Genomic DNA, 20498 nt, shown 5'->3' with positions numbered 1-20498 from the left:
CATACGGTTCACGTCCACGCTGTCGCGGCATGCTACCAGTGTTAAAGACTGCGATGGAGCTCCGTATGCCACGGCAAACTGGCTGACACTGACGGCGGAGGTGCACAAATGCTGCGCAGCTAGCGCCATTCGACGGCCAACACCGCGGTTCCTGGTGTGTCCGCTGTGCCGTGCGTGTGATCATTGCTTGTACAGCCCTCTCGCAGTGTCCGGAGCAAGTATGGTGGGTCTGACACACCGGTGTCAATGTGTTCTTTTTTCCATTTCCAGGAGTGTATAAGCATTACAATTACAATTAAATGCTGCGTGACAAGTATGCAGCAACTTCGCTTCATTGGCGGCATCGATGGCATTCTGTGGTGCAAATGACGTTAAGCATAGGGTGCAGACAAGAATATGACTCATTGTCTGTTCTTCACCACATTCACATGCCGTGGAATCGCCTGCAAATCCCCACTTTTTCTTCGTTCTTCCAACTCCAGAACGCAGCCTGTTGAGGGTCTTCCATATTGACCTGCTTTCTTCGTGAGCTGGTGGAAGGCTTTCGGTCGGGATTATCCACCCTGCAACGTGGCTGGATCTGGAACGCCATGAATTGACTCTGAAGTTCGAAGGTGGTTCAGTGAGGCTTTCAGTTGAATGGAGAAAGTTTTTCCTTGGCTTGAGCCTTGGTACTTCAGATACAATAGCGTAGACTTTTCCAGTCTGGATGCACATTCACGACGGATATCTGGAGGTGAGATGCTCGCTAGGCAATAAACTTTATCAAGTGGTGTAGATCTCTAACAAATGGCTCTGAGCACTATGGGACTTAACATCTGTGGTCATCAGTCCCCTAGAACTTAGAACGACTTAAACCTAACCAACCTAAGGACATCACATACATCCATGCCCGAGGCAGGATTCGAACCTGCGACCGTAGCGGTCACGCGGTTCCAGACTGAAGAGCCTAGAACCGCACGGCCACACTGGCCGGCCAGATCTCTAACATCCCGTAATTAGTCGACAGGTTTCATTCAAGGCGATATTCACTTGTTTAGCATGACTAGATCTGCACCAGACAGGGCAAGCATATCCTGCAGCTAAACAACAAAGAGCTACAGCACAAGTTCTTAAGATGCGAGGATGCGTCCCCCAGGTTTTCCCCGATAATTTCCGGAGAATGTTGTTCCTTGCAGATACCTTTCGTTTGGTGTTCAAGCAATGTATTCTTTAGATAAGTGCTTGATCAAGAGTTATTACAAGATATTTGGGAGTGAAACAGTGTTACAATTGCTTACCTTCCCAGAACACACGCAATTTCCTTGCTGCATGTCTATTTCTAAGATGGAACGCACAAATCTGTGTTTTTGCTGGGTTTGGCTTCAGATGGTTGTCTTGGTAATAGCCACTGAGAATTTCTAGAGCATGGGAGAGCTTATCTTCAACATGTTCAAAAGATCAGCATAAATAGATCTCTTTGTCCCTTGCGGGTAAGGCTGATCATTTGTGAAGATGTTAAAAAGCATAGGCGCTAGCACACTCCATTGTGGAAGGCCGTTCTTTACATTCATCCATCTGCTCCGCTGACCTTGAAATTCAACAAAAAGCCTTCTGTTCCGAAGAAAGCACTCAATCATTTGGGTGAGTTTGTAATCCCCAGTTATGTTAAGCACTTTATTTTTGTTAACAGTATCATAGGCGGATGTCAAATCAATAAAATCTACATCAGTGACTTCGTTGTTTTCATAGTAGTCGAAATCCGGCTTGTTCTGATATGAGCAATGGTTCTACCACATCAGATAGTCTCTCCAAAATCATTCTTTCCAAGATTTTATGTAAATGACACAGTAAGTAGATTGTTCGGTAGTTCTTGGGATCGCTTGCGTTCTCGCCAGGCTTGAGAATTGCAATAACTCTGGCTTTTCTCCGTAGTTTAGGGATTTTGCATTAGTCGATGAAATGGTTGAATAAGTCCAAGAGCCATTGCTTATTGGTAGGGCCAAATCTTTTACGTTTTTCAATGGAGATGTCATCCATTCCTGCCGCCTTATCAGTTTTGCAGTTATTCAGTGCTCTATTCAGAACTTCCATTGTAAAATGGAAAGAGAGTATGCTGTTTTCCTGGCACGTAAGTTTTTCAGCTTTTTGTTGGGGTCCAATTCTAGCTTTACTTGGTTTGCAGCTCTCCACGAGCTGACTTGCAATTTGATTTCCAGAGATGTTACTATGTAGTGAGAACTTTGTTGTATCATTACTGAGATGTCTGAGTAATCTCCAAGCATTGTAACGGTTTCTTCCCATATCCAATTCTTCCATTAATTTGTTCCATTGCTTGCGTTTAGATTCAGAAATGGAGTTAATAACACGCAACTCCCTAGAGATAGTTTCATCACTGAAAGGGTCGTTTTTGAATAGATCTTGATATTCTTTCAATTACGTCGATGTTTCGGAGGTAAGACCTTGAATGTAATTGGTCCTACAGCCTCTAGGAACGGTTTTTCTTGAGCAATACTGGACTACTTCCATAAACTCTTCATATGACTCAGGAACGGGATCAATTGTTGTAATCCTTTAATTAGGGATTTTGGAGAATGTTTGCCAGCTTGCCTTCTTCAAATTGTACCTTCAACTGAAGGACACGGTGTGTGGGCGGATTGCTGGTACCAAGTGACACATAATTGGACGGTTCTGTGTGTGAGGAATCGGTGTAAAAAGAGATTTGATACTTTGATCAGCCAATTTCTCATTCACAAAAATAAGATCAGGATTGTATCCTCGTTGCCATCTATCACTATTGAAAGACGGAGGAAGTTTTTTTTACCGTGGATCAAAGATAGTTGATGCAGTTCTGCCCATCCTCGTACGGCATTTCCATTTGGATCATCCTGAGAGTAGCCCCAAACAGTGCTATGGCTGTTGAAGTCACCAATAATTACAGATGGCTTCAGGCTGTTGAAATTAGCAGGAGGATTAAACAAGAATGCTTCATTAGGAGGCTTGTAGAGAGAGAAAATTACAAGATTTGTACCTTCTACAATAATGATTTCAATATTATTTTGCTCTGTGATAGAAGTCGTAAGAATCTGGAGTTCGGGTTTGTCAAAGATGGCACTGGCATATTGGCCATGAGGTCTTTCAGTCCATCACTTGCATTCCTGGAATGAAGCTGATTCCTGCAAGTGGTGCCACTGCATAGGTACTTGGAATCGATTTCCAATACTGAACTGAACATCAGCATTCTAGAAACAGTCATACATTCTATGTTAATAAAGAGCATATCTGGTGTCTCGATGACTGGTTCCGTATATCCACATCCGCCGTCGAACCCACGACGCCAGGGTGGGAGCGCAGCTACGTAGCGGAGGAACGTCTCCCCACCTGTCTAGTAGCGGTCGCCGCACAATGCGACCAGTTGCGTTCATCACTCTTTAGAAGTATGGCGCGTTGTGATTCGGGTATGCTTCTGGAGCCGATACAAAAATAGTGAATTATCCACGGTACTGGTGGTCACCTGTCGCCACGGGAAGTCGAAACGGGAGGTGCATCGGCCGTCCACTAGCGCAGTTCGTCGAAAGAGCTGGGTGGCGTTTTACTTACCGTCGTGCAGCGGGTCGATTGTGTGGATCATGAGCTGCAGCAGCCCGTGCCGGAACTTGGTGCCCGAGTGGTGGTGGTGGTGGTGGTGATGGTGGCCGGACGAGGAGGAGGCGACGGGCCGGCCCACGACGAGCCCCGGCCCGGTGACCGCCCCCGCCACGCCCGGCGCCGGCCCCGCCGCCCCCGCCGCGCTGCCCGCCGACCCGCCCGCGCCCGAGCCGCCGCCCACGCTCGTCTGGCTCGACGTGGCCGCGTTGCTCGCGTGCTGCAACACCAACACCGCCAAGACTCCCTCACTCTGCTGCCAATGTAAGGTCTACTGCAAGAACTCGAGCTACATCTAAACAATTGCTTTCGAACGAAAGCATTTTTCTTCAATGTAACCTAAATTTCATAAAATTTGTTTTTGATGTGACGTATCGGACACTTTCAGCTGCAACGCAGAGTTGCTAGAGATTATCCTTCTCTTCTCGTATATCTCATATCAGTCCTTCTACTTATTAAAGAACATACTTTCCGAGTAGGCTGATAAATACACACTGAGGAGAAAAAAGGAATTATCCGAATATGTCGAAAATCGGTTCATGTGATGAAGAGGTACATACGTTCAAATGGTTACAATTTCAGAACAATTGGATGATTTATTCAGGAGAAAGGTTTCGCAAAATGATCACGTTAATAACGAGTAGTTGGCCCACCTCTGGCCATTATGCAGGCAGTTATTCAGCTTGGCATTGATTGATAGAGTTGTTGGATGTCCTCCTGGGGAATACTGTATCAAATTCTGTCCAATTGTCATGTTGGATCGTCAAAATCCCCAGACGGTTTGAGGGCCCTGCCCATAATGCTCCAAACATTCTCAATTGGAAAGAGATCTTGAGACCTTGTAGGCCAAGACAGGGAGTGGCTAGCACGAAGACAAGCAATAGAAACTCTCACCGTGTGCGAGCAGGCATTATCTTGCTGAAATGTAAGCCCAGGACGGCTTGACATGAAGGGCAACGATCGGGGCGTACAATATCGTTGACGTAGCACTATGCTGTAAGGGTGGCGCCCATAACGACCAAAGGCGTCCCGATATCAAAAGAAATGGCACCACATACCATCAGTCCTGGTTGTCGGGCCGTATGACGGGCGGTACTCAGGTAGATTTCTCACAGCTGTCCAGGACCTCTCCAGGCATGCCTTCGACCTAGTTCAAAATGGTTCAAATGGCTCTGAGCACTATGGGACTTAACATGTGTGGTCATCAGTCCCCTAGAACTTAGAACTACTTAAACCTAACTAACCTAAGGACATCACACACATCCATGCCCGAGGCAGGATTCGAACCTGCGACCGTAGCAGTCGCGCGGTTCCGGACTGAGCGCCTAGAACCGCTAGACCACCGCGGCCGGCTTCGACCTAGTGTTGGGACACACGACTGTTTTTAACAACCGTCTGGTCAATCGACTGTTTTTTCTGTCAGCCGGTTTTTTTTTCAGTCTAATGAAAGAGCCGAATGAAACTAATCTCCACGACTATGTCAGTTGTTTGGATGTTTTCACCCACTCACCGGGTTTGGCTGGTTTCAGTCAGTGTGAGACAACCGACTGAAAAAACTCTCTGTCGGCTGCGGCCGTTTAATGAATGTTTTCATTCACAAACCAGGTTTGACTGGTTTTATTCATTGCGATACAACCAACTAACGCAAGTCTCTCTCGTTTTCGGCCTTTATCTGAATGTTTTCACTCCACCTGAGTGGTTTCATTTACATACTGTTACAGCCTTTGTGGTTACACATGAACTAAGACTAGGATTTAGAATTTGTTTGCTGTCAAATAAAGAATCTTATTTTAAGAAGATGAAAAGAAAGCGTGTGTTTGAAAAATGAAGTATATTCAGAATGTATGAATTTACTTACTTAAATATTTCATGTTTCTGTTATTAAGTAGCAATTTTTGGTTAGATTTAAAAATTTTACATCTGCTGCTTCTCTGGAAACTTGTGTATATAAAAATGAACGATCACTTTTTAATACTTTTTTTACTGTGGTGGTTTCCTATCTGCTTGTTCAGTACAGATGTTGCAACTGATTTAAACTACCTTCCCGATAAGCCAGACACTTGAAACTTTCCACATAGGTCAGAACTGGATGATACTGCAATATTAACTCACTTTAGAGTCTAGTGTGTGGCGGAGGGTATTTTCTTCTTCGGTCGATTTGTCTGTTCAGTACACATTTTGAAACTGAGTTTAATCTAATTTCCCGACAAGCCAAAGATTTGAAACTTTCAACTTAGCTCGGGACTGGATGACAATGCAATATTATCTGGCTTTCTTTTCTGCTGTAGGGTGGAGACTACTTGATGTACCGCTACTGTTTCCTGTTTTCCTGTTCAAATCGCGAATGATTGCTGCTAAGCTTCCATGTATGGTCGATTTTCTTTAATTTTTACATTACTTAGAAGGAAGCAATATATTGGTTGATTTAGTTGAAGAGAAACTGAAATAAGCCTGAAATTTATCGTACGTCTCTCTTCTAATCTCATTAAAATATTTGAAATCAACCAAAAATTTCACACATAAGACTAAAAAGCAGACAATAACGTTTTAAATAAAAAACTTTTAGTATACATGTTTCTAAAAGAGGCTAAAAGGTGTTAAATAATCTGTCCTAGCTCTACACAGATTCCGAAGTCCTGAAAATTTTTGTTGTGAATTTTTAATAGGTATGCTTATAAAACTGAAAACGGAAAACGCCGGGCGCATGCAACAGATAATAGAAAGGAGTGTTCAGAGTTACAATTGTTGAGAAAAATCACAGAACAGTTCAAAGCATTTGAAGTGCAATAAAATTGTTAGCGACTTAGTTGCAGCTATTCAAACATCAGTTACCTATTGCATTCGTGCCACGTTTTTCGTTTTAAATTTTAGAAGTATTGTTACTGCTGATAAAAATTCACAAGCAAAAATATTCAGAACCATCTGTAGGCGTCAGTAATCGGTATTATTTAATACATTTTATCCGTTTTAAAAATTTGTTATATTAAAAATATTTTACTTAAATAACTATTTTTAATTTAAATTTACTGAAGGTCTATCTCTCTCTCCTCCCTCCGGCTGGCACCCAACATCGATATTTCCTTTCATGATACGATAAACTCGTTTTATTGGTGACTTGATCAGTTGTATTTTAAGCATATTGTATAGCATATTGTGGGAAGTATTTTATCGCGAAGGAGTTTGTCATTATTCGTTAATTTTCTCTGAATTTCTTTTTTAAATGTAGTTTCATAATACATATCTCCCTTGCAGATACTGTGTATCATATTGAATTTATCTTGAGGTTTACGTCTAATACGCAGTCATATGATTTATCCCATTCATAAATATTCCTCTGATTCATAGAAACATAGATTTATGTAATAGTTAAGACTTCTTTTTTTTTATCAGGCTTTTGATCCCTCAGAATCACTTGCAGTATTATTTGTTTCAATGTAAGCAGGACAAACGAACAAAATTCATTTATAAGTTTCAAACTTTGCAGTTTCTTACAACAATCGACTCACAATAATCTTGACGATGCAACTCCAGGTCACCTCTAAAGGTAGTCTTACGTGTGTTGAAAGTGTCTGCGTAATAGTGTTAGTATGTTGATATGTTTATCATATTATAAGTGATCGCGTATCTTGCAAATGAGACTGAAATTGTTAACTGGCTCAGCATTCGCCAAGATGAGTGTGGAAAAACCGCGTAAATACCCATACTCAAGTGGCTGGCAAAATCGACTCGAAACGGCGGGGAGTCAAAACAAGATGCCTCTCGCCTTTCCAAGACTGGGACACAGCGAGGAGATGCCCTTTTAAAATATCACTTTAAAACTGATCACTTGAATTACGTTATAACATCTTGTAACCTTATTCAAATAAGGTGTGACCGAACTCTCTAAATATTACCGAAGACACAAATATACGAGGTGCATTCAAGTTCTAAGGCCTCCGATTTTTTTTCTCCGGACTGGAAAGAGATAGAAACATGCGCATTGTTTTAAAATGAGGCCGCGTTCATTGTCAATACATCCCAGAGATGGCAGCACCGTATGGCAGATGGAATTTTACCACCAGCGGCGAGAATGAGAACTGTTTTAAATACTTAAAATGGCGACGTTTTCCTTACTTGAACAGAGTGCAATCATTCGTTTTCTGAATTTGTTTGGTGTGAAACCAATTGAAATTCATCGACAATTGAAGGAGACAAGTGGTGATGGAGTTAAGGATGTGTCGGAAGTGCGTTCGTGGGTGCGACAGTTTAATGAAGGCAGAACATCGTGTGACAACAAACCGAAACAATCTCGGGCTCGCACAAGCCGGTCTGACGACATGATCGAGAAAGTGGAGAGAATTGTTTTGGGGGATCGCCGAATGACTGTTGAACAGATGGCCTCCAGAGTTGGCATTTCTGTGGGTTCTGTGCACACAATCCTGCATGACGACCTGAAAATGCGAAAAGTGTCATCCAGGTGGGTGCCACGAATGCTGACGGACGACCACATGGCTGCCCGTGTGGCATGTTGCCAAGCAATGTTGACGCGCAACGACAGCATGAATGGGACTTTCTTTTCGTCGGTTGTGACAATGGATGAGACGTGGATGCCATTTTTCAATCCAGAAACAAAGCGCCAGTCAGCTCAATGGAAGCATACAGATTCACCGCCAGCAAAAAAATTTCGGGTAACCGCCAGTGCTGAAAAATGATGGTGTCCATGTTCTGGGACAGCGAGGGCGTAATCCTTACCCATTGCGTTCCAAAGGGCACTACGGTAACAGGTGCATCCTACGAAAATGTTTTGAAGAACAACTTTCTTCCGGGGAGGGCTGCGCGTGTGCTGTTTCACCAAGACAACGCACCCGCACATCGAGCTAACGTTACGCACCAGTTTCTTCGTGATAACAACTTTGAAGTGATTCGTCATGCTCCCTGCTCACCTGACCTGGCTCCTAGAGACTTTTGGCTTTTTCCAACAATGAAAGACACTCTCCGTGGCCGCACATTCATCAGCCGTGCTGCTATTGCCTCAGCGATTTTTCAGTGGTCAAACCAGACTTCTAAAGAAGCCTTCGCCGCTGCCATGGAATCATGGCGTCAGCGTTGTGAAAAATGTGTCCGTCTGCAGGGAGATTACGTCGAGAAGTAACGCCAGTTTCATCGATTTTGGGTGAGTAGTTAATTAGAAAAAAATCGGAGGCCTTAGAACTTGAATGCACCTCGTATTTCAGTTAGTTAGCTTAGGGGAATGTTATAATTTTGCAGCTGTGGGTTTCCCTGCATTGGTACTAGCTTCGAGGGCGTCCAAAGACTTACTACAGAGATTTTTCCATAACTGTCCAGGATAAACCCGTATCTTTTTTCGTGTGTGGGAAATTCGTTTAACTGGAAAGAAACGGAGTGTAATGAACGTTAGTTAATATAAACTAAATGAGGACAGAACCGTAGGTACTTCCTTCGTTTTATTCTATTAAAAGCCGAGAGGCAAGCATGTTTAGATGCTCTCCTACACTCCTATAAACATAAAAGATGTTCCAAAGTGATCTCTAGAGGTTAGATCACGTTTATTTCAGAAATGGAAATAAGGAGAAAGGGTAGGTTTGCGGCTTAATGTTCACACAAAGTTAAAGCCGTTTCTTTTTTCATGTTTCCCCACGTTAATTGTCGTCTGGTCGTACCCCATCAGTTAGTATAGTGTGTTGAATAGTTGGCACAGATCAGATCTGACACACAACTCCTGCGGAACCCGCCACATTTTTTTCTTTGGGTGGGACACGTAGGACTGTGATCTCACATCAGAGCAGCAGGATACGCTAGGCAGGACTTTGTACTGGAATATCGTTTAGATATCCTGTGCGCCATAGATGGAACACACATATCATCTACATCTACATAAATACTCTCGAACGCACCGTAAGCTGCTGGCGGAGGGTACCATGTACTATTACTATTCATCCCCTCTCCTGTTGCACTTGCAAATAGAGGGAGGGAAAACCGGGTGTCTATGTGCCTCTGCATGAGAGCCAATTTCTCATATCTTTTCTTCTCGGTCCTTACGCGTTTTGTATGTTTGCAGCAGTAAAATCGTTGGCAGTCAGCTTCTAATGCCAGTTCTATAAATTTTCTTAATATTGTTTCTCGGAAACAAAGTATCCTTCCCACCAGAGATTCGCTTTTGTGTTCCCGAAGCATCTCCTTAACACTTAAGTATTGTTAGAACCTACCGGTAGCAAATCTAGCAGCTCGCCTCTGAATTGATTCGATGTCTTTCTTCAATTCGACCTTTACGGAACCCACACACTCGAGCAGTACTCAAGAATAGGTCGTACCAGCGCCCTATATACCGCCTCCTTTACAAGTGAACCACGATTTCCTAAAATTCTCCCAATGAACCGACGTCGGTCATCCGCCTTCCCTACCACGGTTCTCACATGCTCGTTCCATTTCATGTCGCTTTGCATCGGGACGCCCAGATATAGAAACGACGTGACTGAGTCAGGAAAGACGCTACTAATACTGAATCCGAACATTACAGATTTGTTCTTCCTACATATCCACTATAACTTTCATTTTTCCATATGTAGGGTTAGTTGTCATTCATCACACTCATTAGAAATTTTGTCTATGTCGTCTTGTATCTTCCTACAGTCACAAAACTTCGTCGCCTTACCGTACACTATAGCATCATCAGCAAATAGCTGCAGATTCCGGCCCATCCTGTCCATCAAATCATTTATATACGTAGAGAACAACAGCAGTCCTGTCACACTTCCCTGGGGCACTCCTGACGATATGTTTGCCTCTAATGGACGCTCACCGCCGTGGACAACATACTGGGTTATGTTATTTAAAAAGTCTTCGTGCCACTCACATTCCGTGAACTTATTCCATATGCTCGTACCTTCGTTAACAGCCTGCAAAGGGGCACTGTGTAAAATGCTTTCTGGAAATCTAAAAATATGGGATCTACCTGTTGCCTTTATCCACAGTTCGCCGTATATCATGTGTGAAAATGGCAAGCTGAGTTTCGCACAAGTGATGCTTTCTAAAACTATGCTGATGCTTGGACATAAGCCTCTCAGTCTCAAGAAAGTTTAATACATTCGATCTCAGGATATATTTAAGGATACTGCAGCAAACTGAATTTAGGAATATTGGTTTTTAATTTTGCAGGTCTGTTCTTTTATCCTTCTAATATACTGGAGTCACCTGCTCTTTTTTCCAGTCTCGTGGGACTTTTTGCTGGCGGAGAGGTCCACGGTAAATGCAGACGAGGTACGGGGTCAGTACCGCGAAGTACTCTTTCTAAAACCGAGCTAGGATTGCATCCGGACCTGGCAATTTATATGCTTCCAAATACACTCCTGGAAATTGAAATAAGAACATCGTGAATTCATTGTCCCAGGAAGGGGAAACTTAATTGACACATTCCTGGCGTCAGATACATCACATGATCACACTGACAGAACCACAGGCACATAGACACAGGCAACAGAGCATGCACAATGTCGGCACTAGTACAGTGTATATCCACCTTTCGCAGCAATGCAGGCTGCTATTCTCCCATGGAGACGATCGTAGAGATGCTGGATGTAGTCCTGTGGAACGGCTTGCCATGCCATTTCCACCTGGCGCCTCAGTTGGACCAGCGTTCGTGCTGGACGTGCAGACCGCGTGAGACGACGCTTCATCCAGTCCCAAACATGCTCAATGGGGGACAGATCCGGAGATCTTGCTGGCCAGGGTAGTTGACTTACACCTTCTAGAGCACGTTGGGTGGCACGGGATACATGCGGACGTGCATTGTCCTGTTGGAACAGCAAGTTCCCTTGCCAGTCTAGGAATGGTAGAACGATGGGTTCGATGACGGTTTGGATGTACCGTGCACCATTCAGTGTCCCCTCGACGATCACCAGTGGTGTACGGCCAGTGTAGGAGATCGCTCCCCACACCATGATGCCGGGTGTTGGCCCTGTGTGCCTCGGTCGTATGCAGTCCTGATTGTGGCGCTCACCTGCACGGCGCCAAACACGCATACGACCATCATTGGCACCAAGGCAGAAGCGACTCTCATCGCTGAAGACGACACGTCTCCATTCGTCCCTCCATTCACGCCTGTCGCGACACCACTGGAGGCGGGCTGCACGATGTTGGGGCGTGAGCGGAAGACGGCCTAACGGTGTACGGGACCGTAGCCCAGCTTCATGGAGACGGTTGCGAATGGTCCTCGCCGATATCCCAGGAGCAACAGTGTCCCTAATTTGCTGGGAAGTGGCGGTGCGGTCCCCTACGGCACTGTGTAGGATCCTACGGTCTTGGCGTGCATCCGTGCGTCGCTGCGGTCCGGTCCCAGGTCGACGGGCACGTGCACCTTCCGCCGACCACTGGCGACAACATCGATGTACTGTGGAGACCTCACGCCCCACGTGTTGAGCAATTCGGCGGTACGTCCACCCGGCCTCCCGCATGCCCACTATACGCCCTCGCTCAAAGTCCGTCAACTGCACATACGGTTCACGTCCACGCTGTCGCGGCATGCTACCAGTGTTAAAGACTGCGATGGAGCTCCGTATGCCACGGCAAACTGGCTGACACTGACGGCGGCGGTGCACAAATGCTGCGCAGCTAGCGCCATTCGATGGCCAACACCGCGGTTCCTGGTGTGTCCGCTGTGCCGTGCGTGTGATCATTGCTTGTACAGCCCTCTCGCAGTGTCCGGAGCAAGTATGGTGGGTCTGACACACCGGTGTCAATGTGTTCTTTTTTCCATTTCCAGGAGTGTATTTCAGCTGTTTCTCTACGCCAGGGATGCTCATTACTATGTCGTCCATACTGGAGTCTGTCCGATGGTTAAGTGATGGCACGTTTATACGATTATCCTGTGTGTACTCTTCCTGTAACATGAAATTTAAAACTTCTACTTCTGTCCCGAATTATTTCAAATGTAATTCGGGACAACTATTTGTTCGGGACTGAATGTTTATGAAACGGTTTATCCCAAATTAGATGTTCATTTCACCTCTGTCAGTATGCTGGTTCTAACAGATGGAACAGAGACAACAGAGTTTGTTGTAAAAACTATGAAAAAATTTTAGTGACTGGATTGAATTGTGATGAAACCTGTGTTTCATGTTTTCATATGCTGTTGAAGAGCATAGACATGCTGAAGAAAATTTACAGCACGAACTAATACTATATGTCTGCTCCCACTCCTTTATCTTAGAAGGCACAAATAAAACATAAATTAATGTACTTTTTGTAACAAATTAAAGCAATAGTTTGCATTTATTATATTTAACTAAGACCTTTTTGCAATGTCAAAATTTTTAACGTGTCCTCAATTTTGGTCTCGAAATGTGGTAAACTTAACACACTGTACCCTGTTAAGCGGCTACTAGGTGTGTATGAACATTATGCAGCAAACACCCTGCATTTGCCATACGTTTTTACAGAGACAATGAGAAGCCGCCGACATTCGGCATGCTCCGCGACTCCGCCCCGCCCACCAGACAACTGAATATTTTGAATATCATTTGCCTTCCACTCATTGAGCTATATTAAAGCCAACATAATTTAGAGTCACATTTCTTACTGCAAGTGAGTGCTACGTTTGAAAATGAACGTCTCTATAACGCGCTTTCACAAATACTTGTCACTTTCGTGTGTAGCTTACATGACCCTTTCGGTAGTGGGCTCGCCCCCACTGGAGTTTTCAGCACTGAACCGCTACCGAGGAAACGTTACCCCTCTCATGGCTCCACTCCACACGTTTCATCGCGACCATTGGGCAACTAATCGTCTACAGACCGTGTGTGTCCTGAAAAATAATCCGATTTGACCCAGATGTTTGGGGTTTTCGAAGCTTTCGTCTGGGGTCGCAATGTAGGTGACGACAGGCGTACCCAGTGCTACGTCAGCTTCATTAGTTACGCGTTAGTGGAACCTGGAACAACTTAATCCACAACAATATATGAATCAGTTTCAAATGATGGAAAGAAAAATTGCTTCACTTGGTAGATAATTAAATGAGCGTGTATAATGCTTATGTTAAATTTGACATACGCCCTGAGGTATGTCCCTGGGAGTAGGTATACCTTCTGGTGATATAATGTAGCTCTGATTTGGCTCAACTAATGAAAGTATTGCGGGCTGGTTTCACTCAATCAACTAATTTCAATTGAAAGATTGGAAACATTGTTCAACCGACGGATAAACTACTGTTTTCACTTGAAAAGGGAGAATGAATAATTCAGTCAATGTGCAAAGCTACAACGTTGTCTAATGTTTTTATTCGGTTGCTCCCACAGACTGCTTTCACTGGAAAAAAATAAATGAATAACAATCCAACCGACACGTAATGGTACAACCGACTGACTCTACTCCTTTCATTGAGTTACTCCCACAGACTGGTTTCACTCAAAAGAATGAATGAATAATTCAACCAGTACGTAAAACTAAAACCGAATGTGTCGATTGTTTTCCAACAACCGAATGAATTGACTGTTTTCGTTCGGTTGTTCCCATCACTACTTCCGCTTGGAATCTGACTGGAGTAAAATTGTTTTCAGTGATGAGTCCTGCTTCGAACTGAGCCCCGATGAGCAGCGAAGACGTGTCTAGTCACGCCCCCGACAGCAGTGGCTTAGCAACCCGATTGTTGCCAGCTATACATTCCGAAAACCAGGAGTGACGGTCTTCGTGCCATTCCTTTCCATAGCAGAAACCTTTTGGTTGACATCGGCAGCGTAGTGGTATATCAACGGTATTCTACTCCCCGATTTGTTCCCTTCATTGCAAGCCATTTGGGACTTACATTTCAACAAGAAAATGCCCGCCCACTTACGACGAGGATTTCTACTGCTTGTCTTTGTGCTTGCCAAACCCTGCCTTAGCCAAGAAGGTCGCCAGATATCTCTCCAATTGAGAACGTTTGAAGCATTATGGGCAGGGTCCTCAAATTGTCTGGGGATTTTGACTATCGAACTCACCAATTGGACAGAATTTGGTACGATTCCCTCAGGAGGGCATCCAACTTTCTCAATTAATGCCAAGCTCAATAACTGCTTGCATAAGGGTTAGAGGTGGACCAGGGTGCTACTGACTTGCCCAGTTTTTGAAGCTCATTCTCTGTTATAAATCATCCAATTTTTCTGAAATTAAAATTTGTTTCTGTGTACATGTACATCACATCTATTGAATTTCGTCCTATTCGTATACTTCCTTCGTGATGCGTCTTTTTCCCTTAGAGCTCATTATTTTACTTGTTTATTGCGAATGCCATTTGGTACAATAATCATCTTCAGGCAGAAAACACAAATTCAGATACGCACCAAGGGAAAAGCACAGCCAGTAGTGCGAACACCAAAGGAGTACGAACGATGTCCAAGTCACAAATTATGCAAATAAATAAAAAACCAGATAACAATGACGACAGTAACTTGTTTGTTCTCCTTCTCACGACCCCATGACCCCCGTTAACGAATAACATATGTTATTAACCGTCTGAAAGTTACAGCGTGCACTGTGAGGGTGACGGGATCGAGAGCTGCTGCTTTGGTTTAACTCTCTCAGATGACACTATCTATATCCGCTTCCGAATAATGGTTTAGCGGCAACACTAACAGCAGCTATATTGAAGTGAAGCCGATTCTGCTTGACAATTGTTAAGGAACGACTGACACTTCCTAAGGAGGAGTTGTCAGTTGTTACCGATAATTGCTACGGAACACCAGATCAATGATAGTAAAAGGAAATGTTGACGTCGGGACGTGTTAACTGCAGTGGAGCTTCCGCACTAACGCCCTGTACAATGTTTGACAAAGATTTTTGTGGAATCCATAAGTACGACTCTCCGTGTGGTACAGCAACATGTCCAAATAACGATATCAGAAACTGAGTCCGCCTTGATGCAAAACATCTTGTTATTTGTTTATTTCTTTATTCTCCCAAACTACACTCCTGGAAATTGAAATAAGAACACCGTGAATTCATTGTCCCAGGAAGGGGAAACTTTATTGACACATTCCTGGGGTCAGATACATCACATGATCACACTGACAGAACCACAGGCACATAGACACAGGCAACAGAGCATGCACAATGTCGGCACTAGTACAGTGTATATCCACCTTTCGCAGCAATGCAGGCTGCTATTCTCCCATGGAGACGATCGTAGAGATGCTGGATGTAGTCCTGTGGAACGGCTTGCCATGCCATTTCCACCTGGCGCCTCAGTTGGACCAGCGTTCGTGCTGGACGTGCAGACCGCGTGAGACGACGCTTCATCCAGTCCCAAACATGCTCAATGGGGGACAGATCCGGAGATCTTGCTGGCCAGGGTAGTTGACTTACACCTTCTAGAGCACGTTGGGTGGCACGGGATACATGCGGACGTGCATTGTCCTGTTGGAACAGCAAGTTCCCTTGCCAGTCTAGGAATGGTAGAACGATGGGTTCGATGACGGTTTGGATGTACCGTGCACTATTCAGTGTCCCCTCGACGATCACCAGTGGTGTACGGCCAGTGTAGGAGATCGCTCCCCACACCATGATGCCGGGTGTTGGCCCTGTGTGCCTCGGTCGTATGCAGACCTGATTGTGGCGCTCACCTGCACGGCGCCAAACACGCATACGACCATCATTGGCACCAAGGCAGAAGCGACTCTCATCGCCATTCGTCCCTCCATTCACGCCTGTCGCGACACCACTGGAGGCGGGCTGCACGATGTTGGGGCGTGAGCGGAAGACGGCCTAACGGTGTACGGGACCGTAGCCCAGCTTCATGGAGACGGTTGCGAATGGTCCCCGCCGATACCCCAGGAGCAACAGTGTCCCTAATTTGCTGGGAAGTGGCGGTGCGGTCCCCTACGGCACTGCGTAGGATCCTACGGTCTTGGCGTGCATCCGTGCGTCGCTGCGGTCCGGTCCCAGGTCGACGGGCACGTGCACCTTCCGCCGACCACTGGCGACAACATCGATGTACTGTGGAGACCTCACGCCCCACGTGTTGAGCAATTCGGCGGTACGTCCACCCGGCCTCCCGCATGCCCACTATACGCCCTCGCTCAAAGTCCGTCAACTGCACATACGGTTCACGTCCACGCTGTCGCGGCATGCTACCAGTGTTAAAGACTGCGATGGAGCTCCGTATGCCACGGCAAACGCTGACACTGACGGCGGCGGTGCACAAATGCTGCGCAGCTAGCGCCATTCGACGGCCAACACCGCGGTTCCTGCTGTGTCCGCTGTGCCGTGCGTGTGATCATTGGTTGTACAGCCCTCTCGCAGTGTCCGGAGCAAGTATGGTGGGTCTGACACACCGGTGTCAATGTGTTCTTTTTTCCATTTCCAGGAGTGTAGTTTCGGCGACAAATATCACCATCCCCAGTGGGTTTTTTAATCTTATTTAATGTATGTTACAGCATGTTTTTCAGAATTATTGTTGCTGTTTGCGACATATTTTCTGTGCGATATATTTCTGTTGCCGTTTTTAGTCAGCGAACGTCATACCAACTGTAAGGACGTTGGGTCGTATGTAACTGTTTCCATTCTTGATCATAAACAAAGTGCGAAAGTTTTGGTTTTCTGTGTATATAATCAGCTACATACCATCCAACGAACTTGCAGATGACATGACGTTCTCTGAGTAAAAACAGGAACAGAAAAAAAGCGCACAGAAAATATGCCGCAGCGACAATAATTCTCAAAAATATGCTGTAATATACAATAAATAAGATTAAAAAACCCACTGATGATGGTGATATTTGTCGCCGAAAGTAATTTGGGAAAATAAAGAAATAAACGCATAACAAGGTGTTTTGCATCAAGGCGGACTCAATTTCTGATATTGTTGTTTTTCTGTGCAAACACGGACCAAATGGAAGAAGTGCAAGATAAGATGATTAACATGTCCAAAAGACATCATTTGAGTGCTTACGATCATGAACGAGCAGCTCGACGACTCGAAGCCGGTCAAAAGTCGCCACAGTAATTCGTGTGTTGAGAAGCGACATCTCGCGATTAAAAACGGCTGCTGAAGGTGGAAATGGTACCCGAGAGTGTGCCGGCGGTTGTAGACGGACCACCACATCGCACCAGGATCGCTGCAGACCTTGCAACCGTTAGCGGCACACGTGTCACTGACCCAACCATTTTACGACAATTTAATCAGGCTGGTTTGTACGCTTGATAGCCTGTTAAATGCATCCCACTTCAACCACACCATCGTCGAGAAAGAGTTCATCAGCGTAGGAAGCATGTTACATGGTGTGAGCAACAGTGGTCCAGAATGACGATCTCCGACGGAACTTGCTCCACTGTGGAGAGTGGTTCTGGCCACCAGTTAGTCTGAAGAGAGAGGGGAACACGCTACACGTCACAATATGTTCACGAACGTCATCGGAATGGCCTAGGCGTTATCGTGTGGGCAGACATTACGCGCAATAACCGAACACCGCTGCACATCTTTGCGTGAGGTACCGTCACAGCACAGCTGTACCGCATGGAGATTATTCTGGACCATAGCTGTCTCTTTAGTGGTGCGGTGGGTCCCGACTTACTGTTTGTGGACGACATGCCCACTCACACAGTACCACTGAGGTGTTGGACACAGGCCGGCCGGAGTGGCCGTGCGGTTCTGGGCGCTACAGTCTGGAACGAGCGACCGCTACGGTCGCAGGTTCGAATCCTGCCTCGGGCATGGATGTGTGTGATGTCCTTAGGTTAGTTAGGTTTAATTAGTTCTAAGTTCTAGGCGACTGATGACCTCAGAAGTTAAGTCGCATAGTGCTCAGAGCCATTTTGTTGGACACACTGGAAAGAAAGATATTGCACGTACTCTCCCGACCTAAGCCCTTTAGGGCATGCCTGGGATGCTCTTCCTCAACAAACATCCCATTCCCGAAGTTACGGCGTAAAGTCAAGCGTCGGAACGACAGTCGGGAACGATAGAGCATAGAGGACTGTGAAGAAGACGTCAGCCAACTGCAGGCTGACAGACAACTCTCCAGGACGACAACGCGACAGCAGCGGCCTCTATGTGAAGATACTGGCCGCGGCCCACTTCCACAGCAGCATCAAGAGTATCCACTTCAAGACCAGCGACTTAGGAACTGTATATACTGAAGAGATTTCTTATTTGTATGTCGCCCTTTGCTTGCGACACTTCTGTGCTATTGTCAAAGTATTGTCATTCTTCATTTCGTAACAAAACTCATTAATACGATTTGATTGAATAGTAGGGAGGCTTCCTAGACCCCACGTATTTGAAGTCAAGGCGGGATTCAACACCCGAACCGTGAAAGAGCTGACAATTGCCTCGAGAGAGAAATGGATATCCCTCAACAACTCCTCAACAGTCTGGTAGACAGTGTGAATAACAGGTTCTAAAAGTTCGTTACTGCACCAAGGAGGGCATATTCTTTACTCAGAGTCCGATATCGATCTTAATGTTTGGAACCTGACCTGAGTCAAACATAAACGCTATAAAATACCTGTTATCCTGCTTTCCCATGTGGAGAATACCATTTATCGTTATAAATGTACTAGTCCCCTCTATCACGCATGTAATGTGCTTCATGTCGTCCATCAGTGCTTATGGTTGTTTTGTCCAACGACGTCTCTGTTCCTTAGCATTTGTGAAGTAATGTATTTTTATTTTGTGTTGGAGACTAACGATAACGAACGAACAGTACGTAAAGTTTTTGTTCGTTATTCAAACTTCAGTATCGCTGCACAAATCACATGAAGCTGTAAAAAACGAAAATCAATGGTTTGGGTATCTATGATGAAGCTGTCTGCAGTAACTACTGCAGCTACAAAACTTTGATGCAGACTCGGCTTAACTGCTGTTTTATTTATTTCATCTACTTATCCCTCTTAGTCAAACCAGTGGCAGCCTCTCAAAATAGTAGCAATGAAGGAGGACATGGAATTACCTTTCCGTAACTTTTTTCTCACTTGAGCTGTTTATAATTTTGGCACAAAACTTTGTAATTGGAGGCTCCAGCGACTAAACAGTATGTGTAGCAGGGCAGTGGGCATCAGCCTTGTGTGCTACTATCTTATCCGCAGCTATGTACTACGCGAAATATATATTTCATCACGTCATTAACTTTTTATGATTATTATGGTCCTCTTGTGGAAACGGTCTTGCCACGGTGGCGACACCGATTCCCGTCAGATCACCGAAGTTAAGCGCTGTCGGACTGGGCTAGCAACTGCATGGGTTACCATCCGGTCTGCTGAGCGCTGTTGGCAAGTGGGTGCACTCAGCCCTTGTGAGGCAAACTGAGGAGCAACTTGATTGAGAAGCAGCGGCTCCGGTCTCGTAAACTGAAATACGACCGGTAGAACGGTGTGCTGACCACGTGCTCCTTCATATCCGCATCCAGTGATGCCTGTAGTCTGAGGATGACACGGCGGTCAGTCGGTACCGTTGGGCATCCATGACCTGTTCGGACGGAGTTTTAGTCTTATGATCCTCTTACGACTGTACTCTATTACAGAAAATTCTTCATTGAAGAAGGGAACCTATAAATGCTCTGAAATATTCTTAACTGTTGATTACTTCTTGGTATTGCCATGACAAGAATGACCTCTTTTTTGCTTTTTGAATTTTCCTCTTTGAACGCTGTTTCAACGCTATGGGCATACATTGTTGATGAGTTCATCAAGAAAAGCAATGTTAAACCTTGGAAGGAGCTTGTCTAATTGCTATTTCGGGATTCAACAGATTATTAGACACGTTGAAGTTACTAAACTTCAGTCTTGTAACGTACCGTTCATCAGTCCAGGGTGGGAAGGGGGACGACCATGCATGAAAACTAAATAATAGCTAACAGACTTTAAAACGTGCTATCGACAGATCCAACATCTTCTCGTGAGCTGTCAAA

General features: G+C 45.1%; 1 protein-coding gene across 1 annotated transcript in view; it reads right to left on the bottom strand.

The window, feature by feature from the left end:
- The window catches only part of LOC126260619 (sodium/potassium/calcium exchanger Nckx30C), a 1588423-nt gene that overhangs the window by 700942 nt on the left and 866983 nt on the right, over window positions 1-20498 (bottom strand). The window contains exon 4 of the mRNA XM_049957957.1: window positions 3580-3844. Within this exon, the coding sequence (XP_049813914.1) occupies window positions 3580-3844 (265 nt within the window). The remainder of the gene's footprint in view (window positions 1-3579; window positions 3845-20498) is intronic.

This window comes from Schistocerca nitens, chromosome 5 (assembly GCF_023898315.1).
Source record: "Schistocerca nitens isolate TAMUIC-IGC-003100 chromosome 5, iqSchNite1.1, whole genome shotgun sequence".
NCBI lineage: Eukaryota > Metazoa > Arthropoda > Insecta > Orthoptera > Acrididae > Schistocerca > Schistocerca nitens.
The sequence above is the reverse complement of the archived record's forward strand: the minus strand, read 5'-3'. Positions and strand labels throughout refer to the sequence as shown.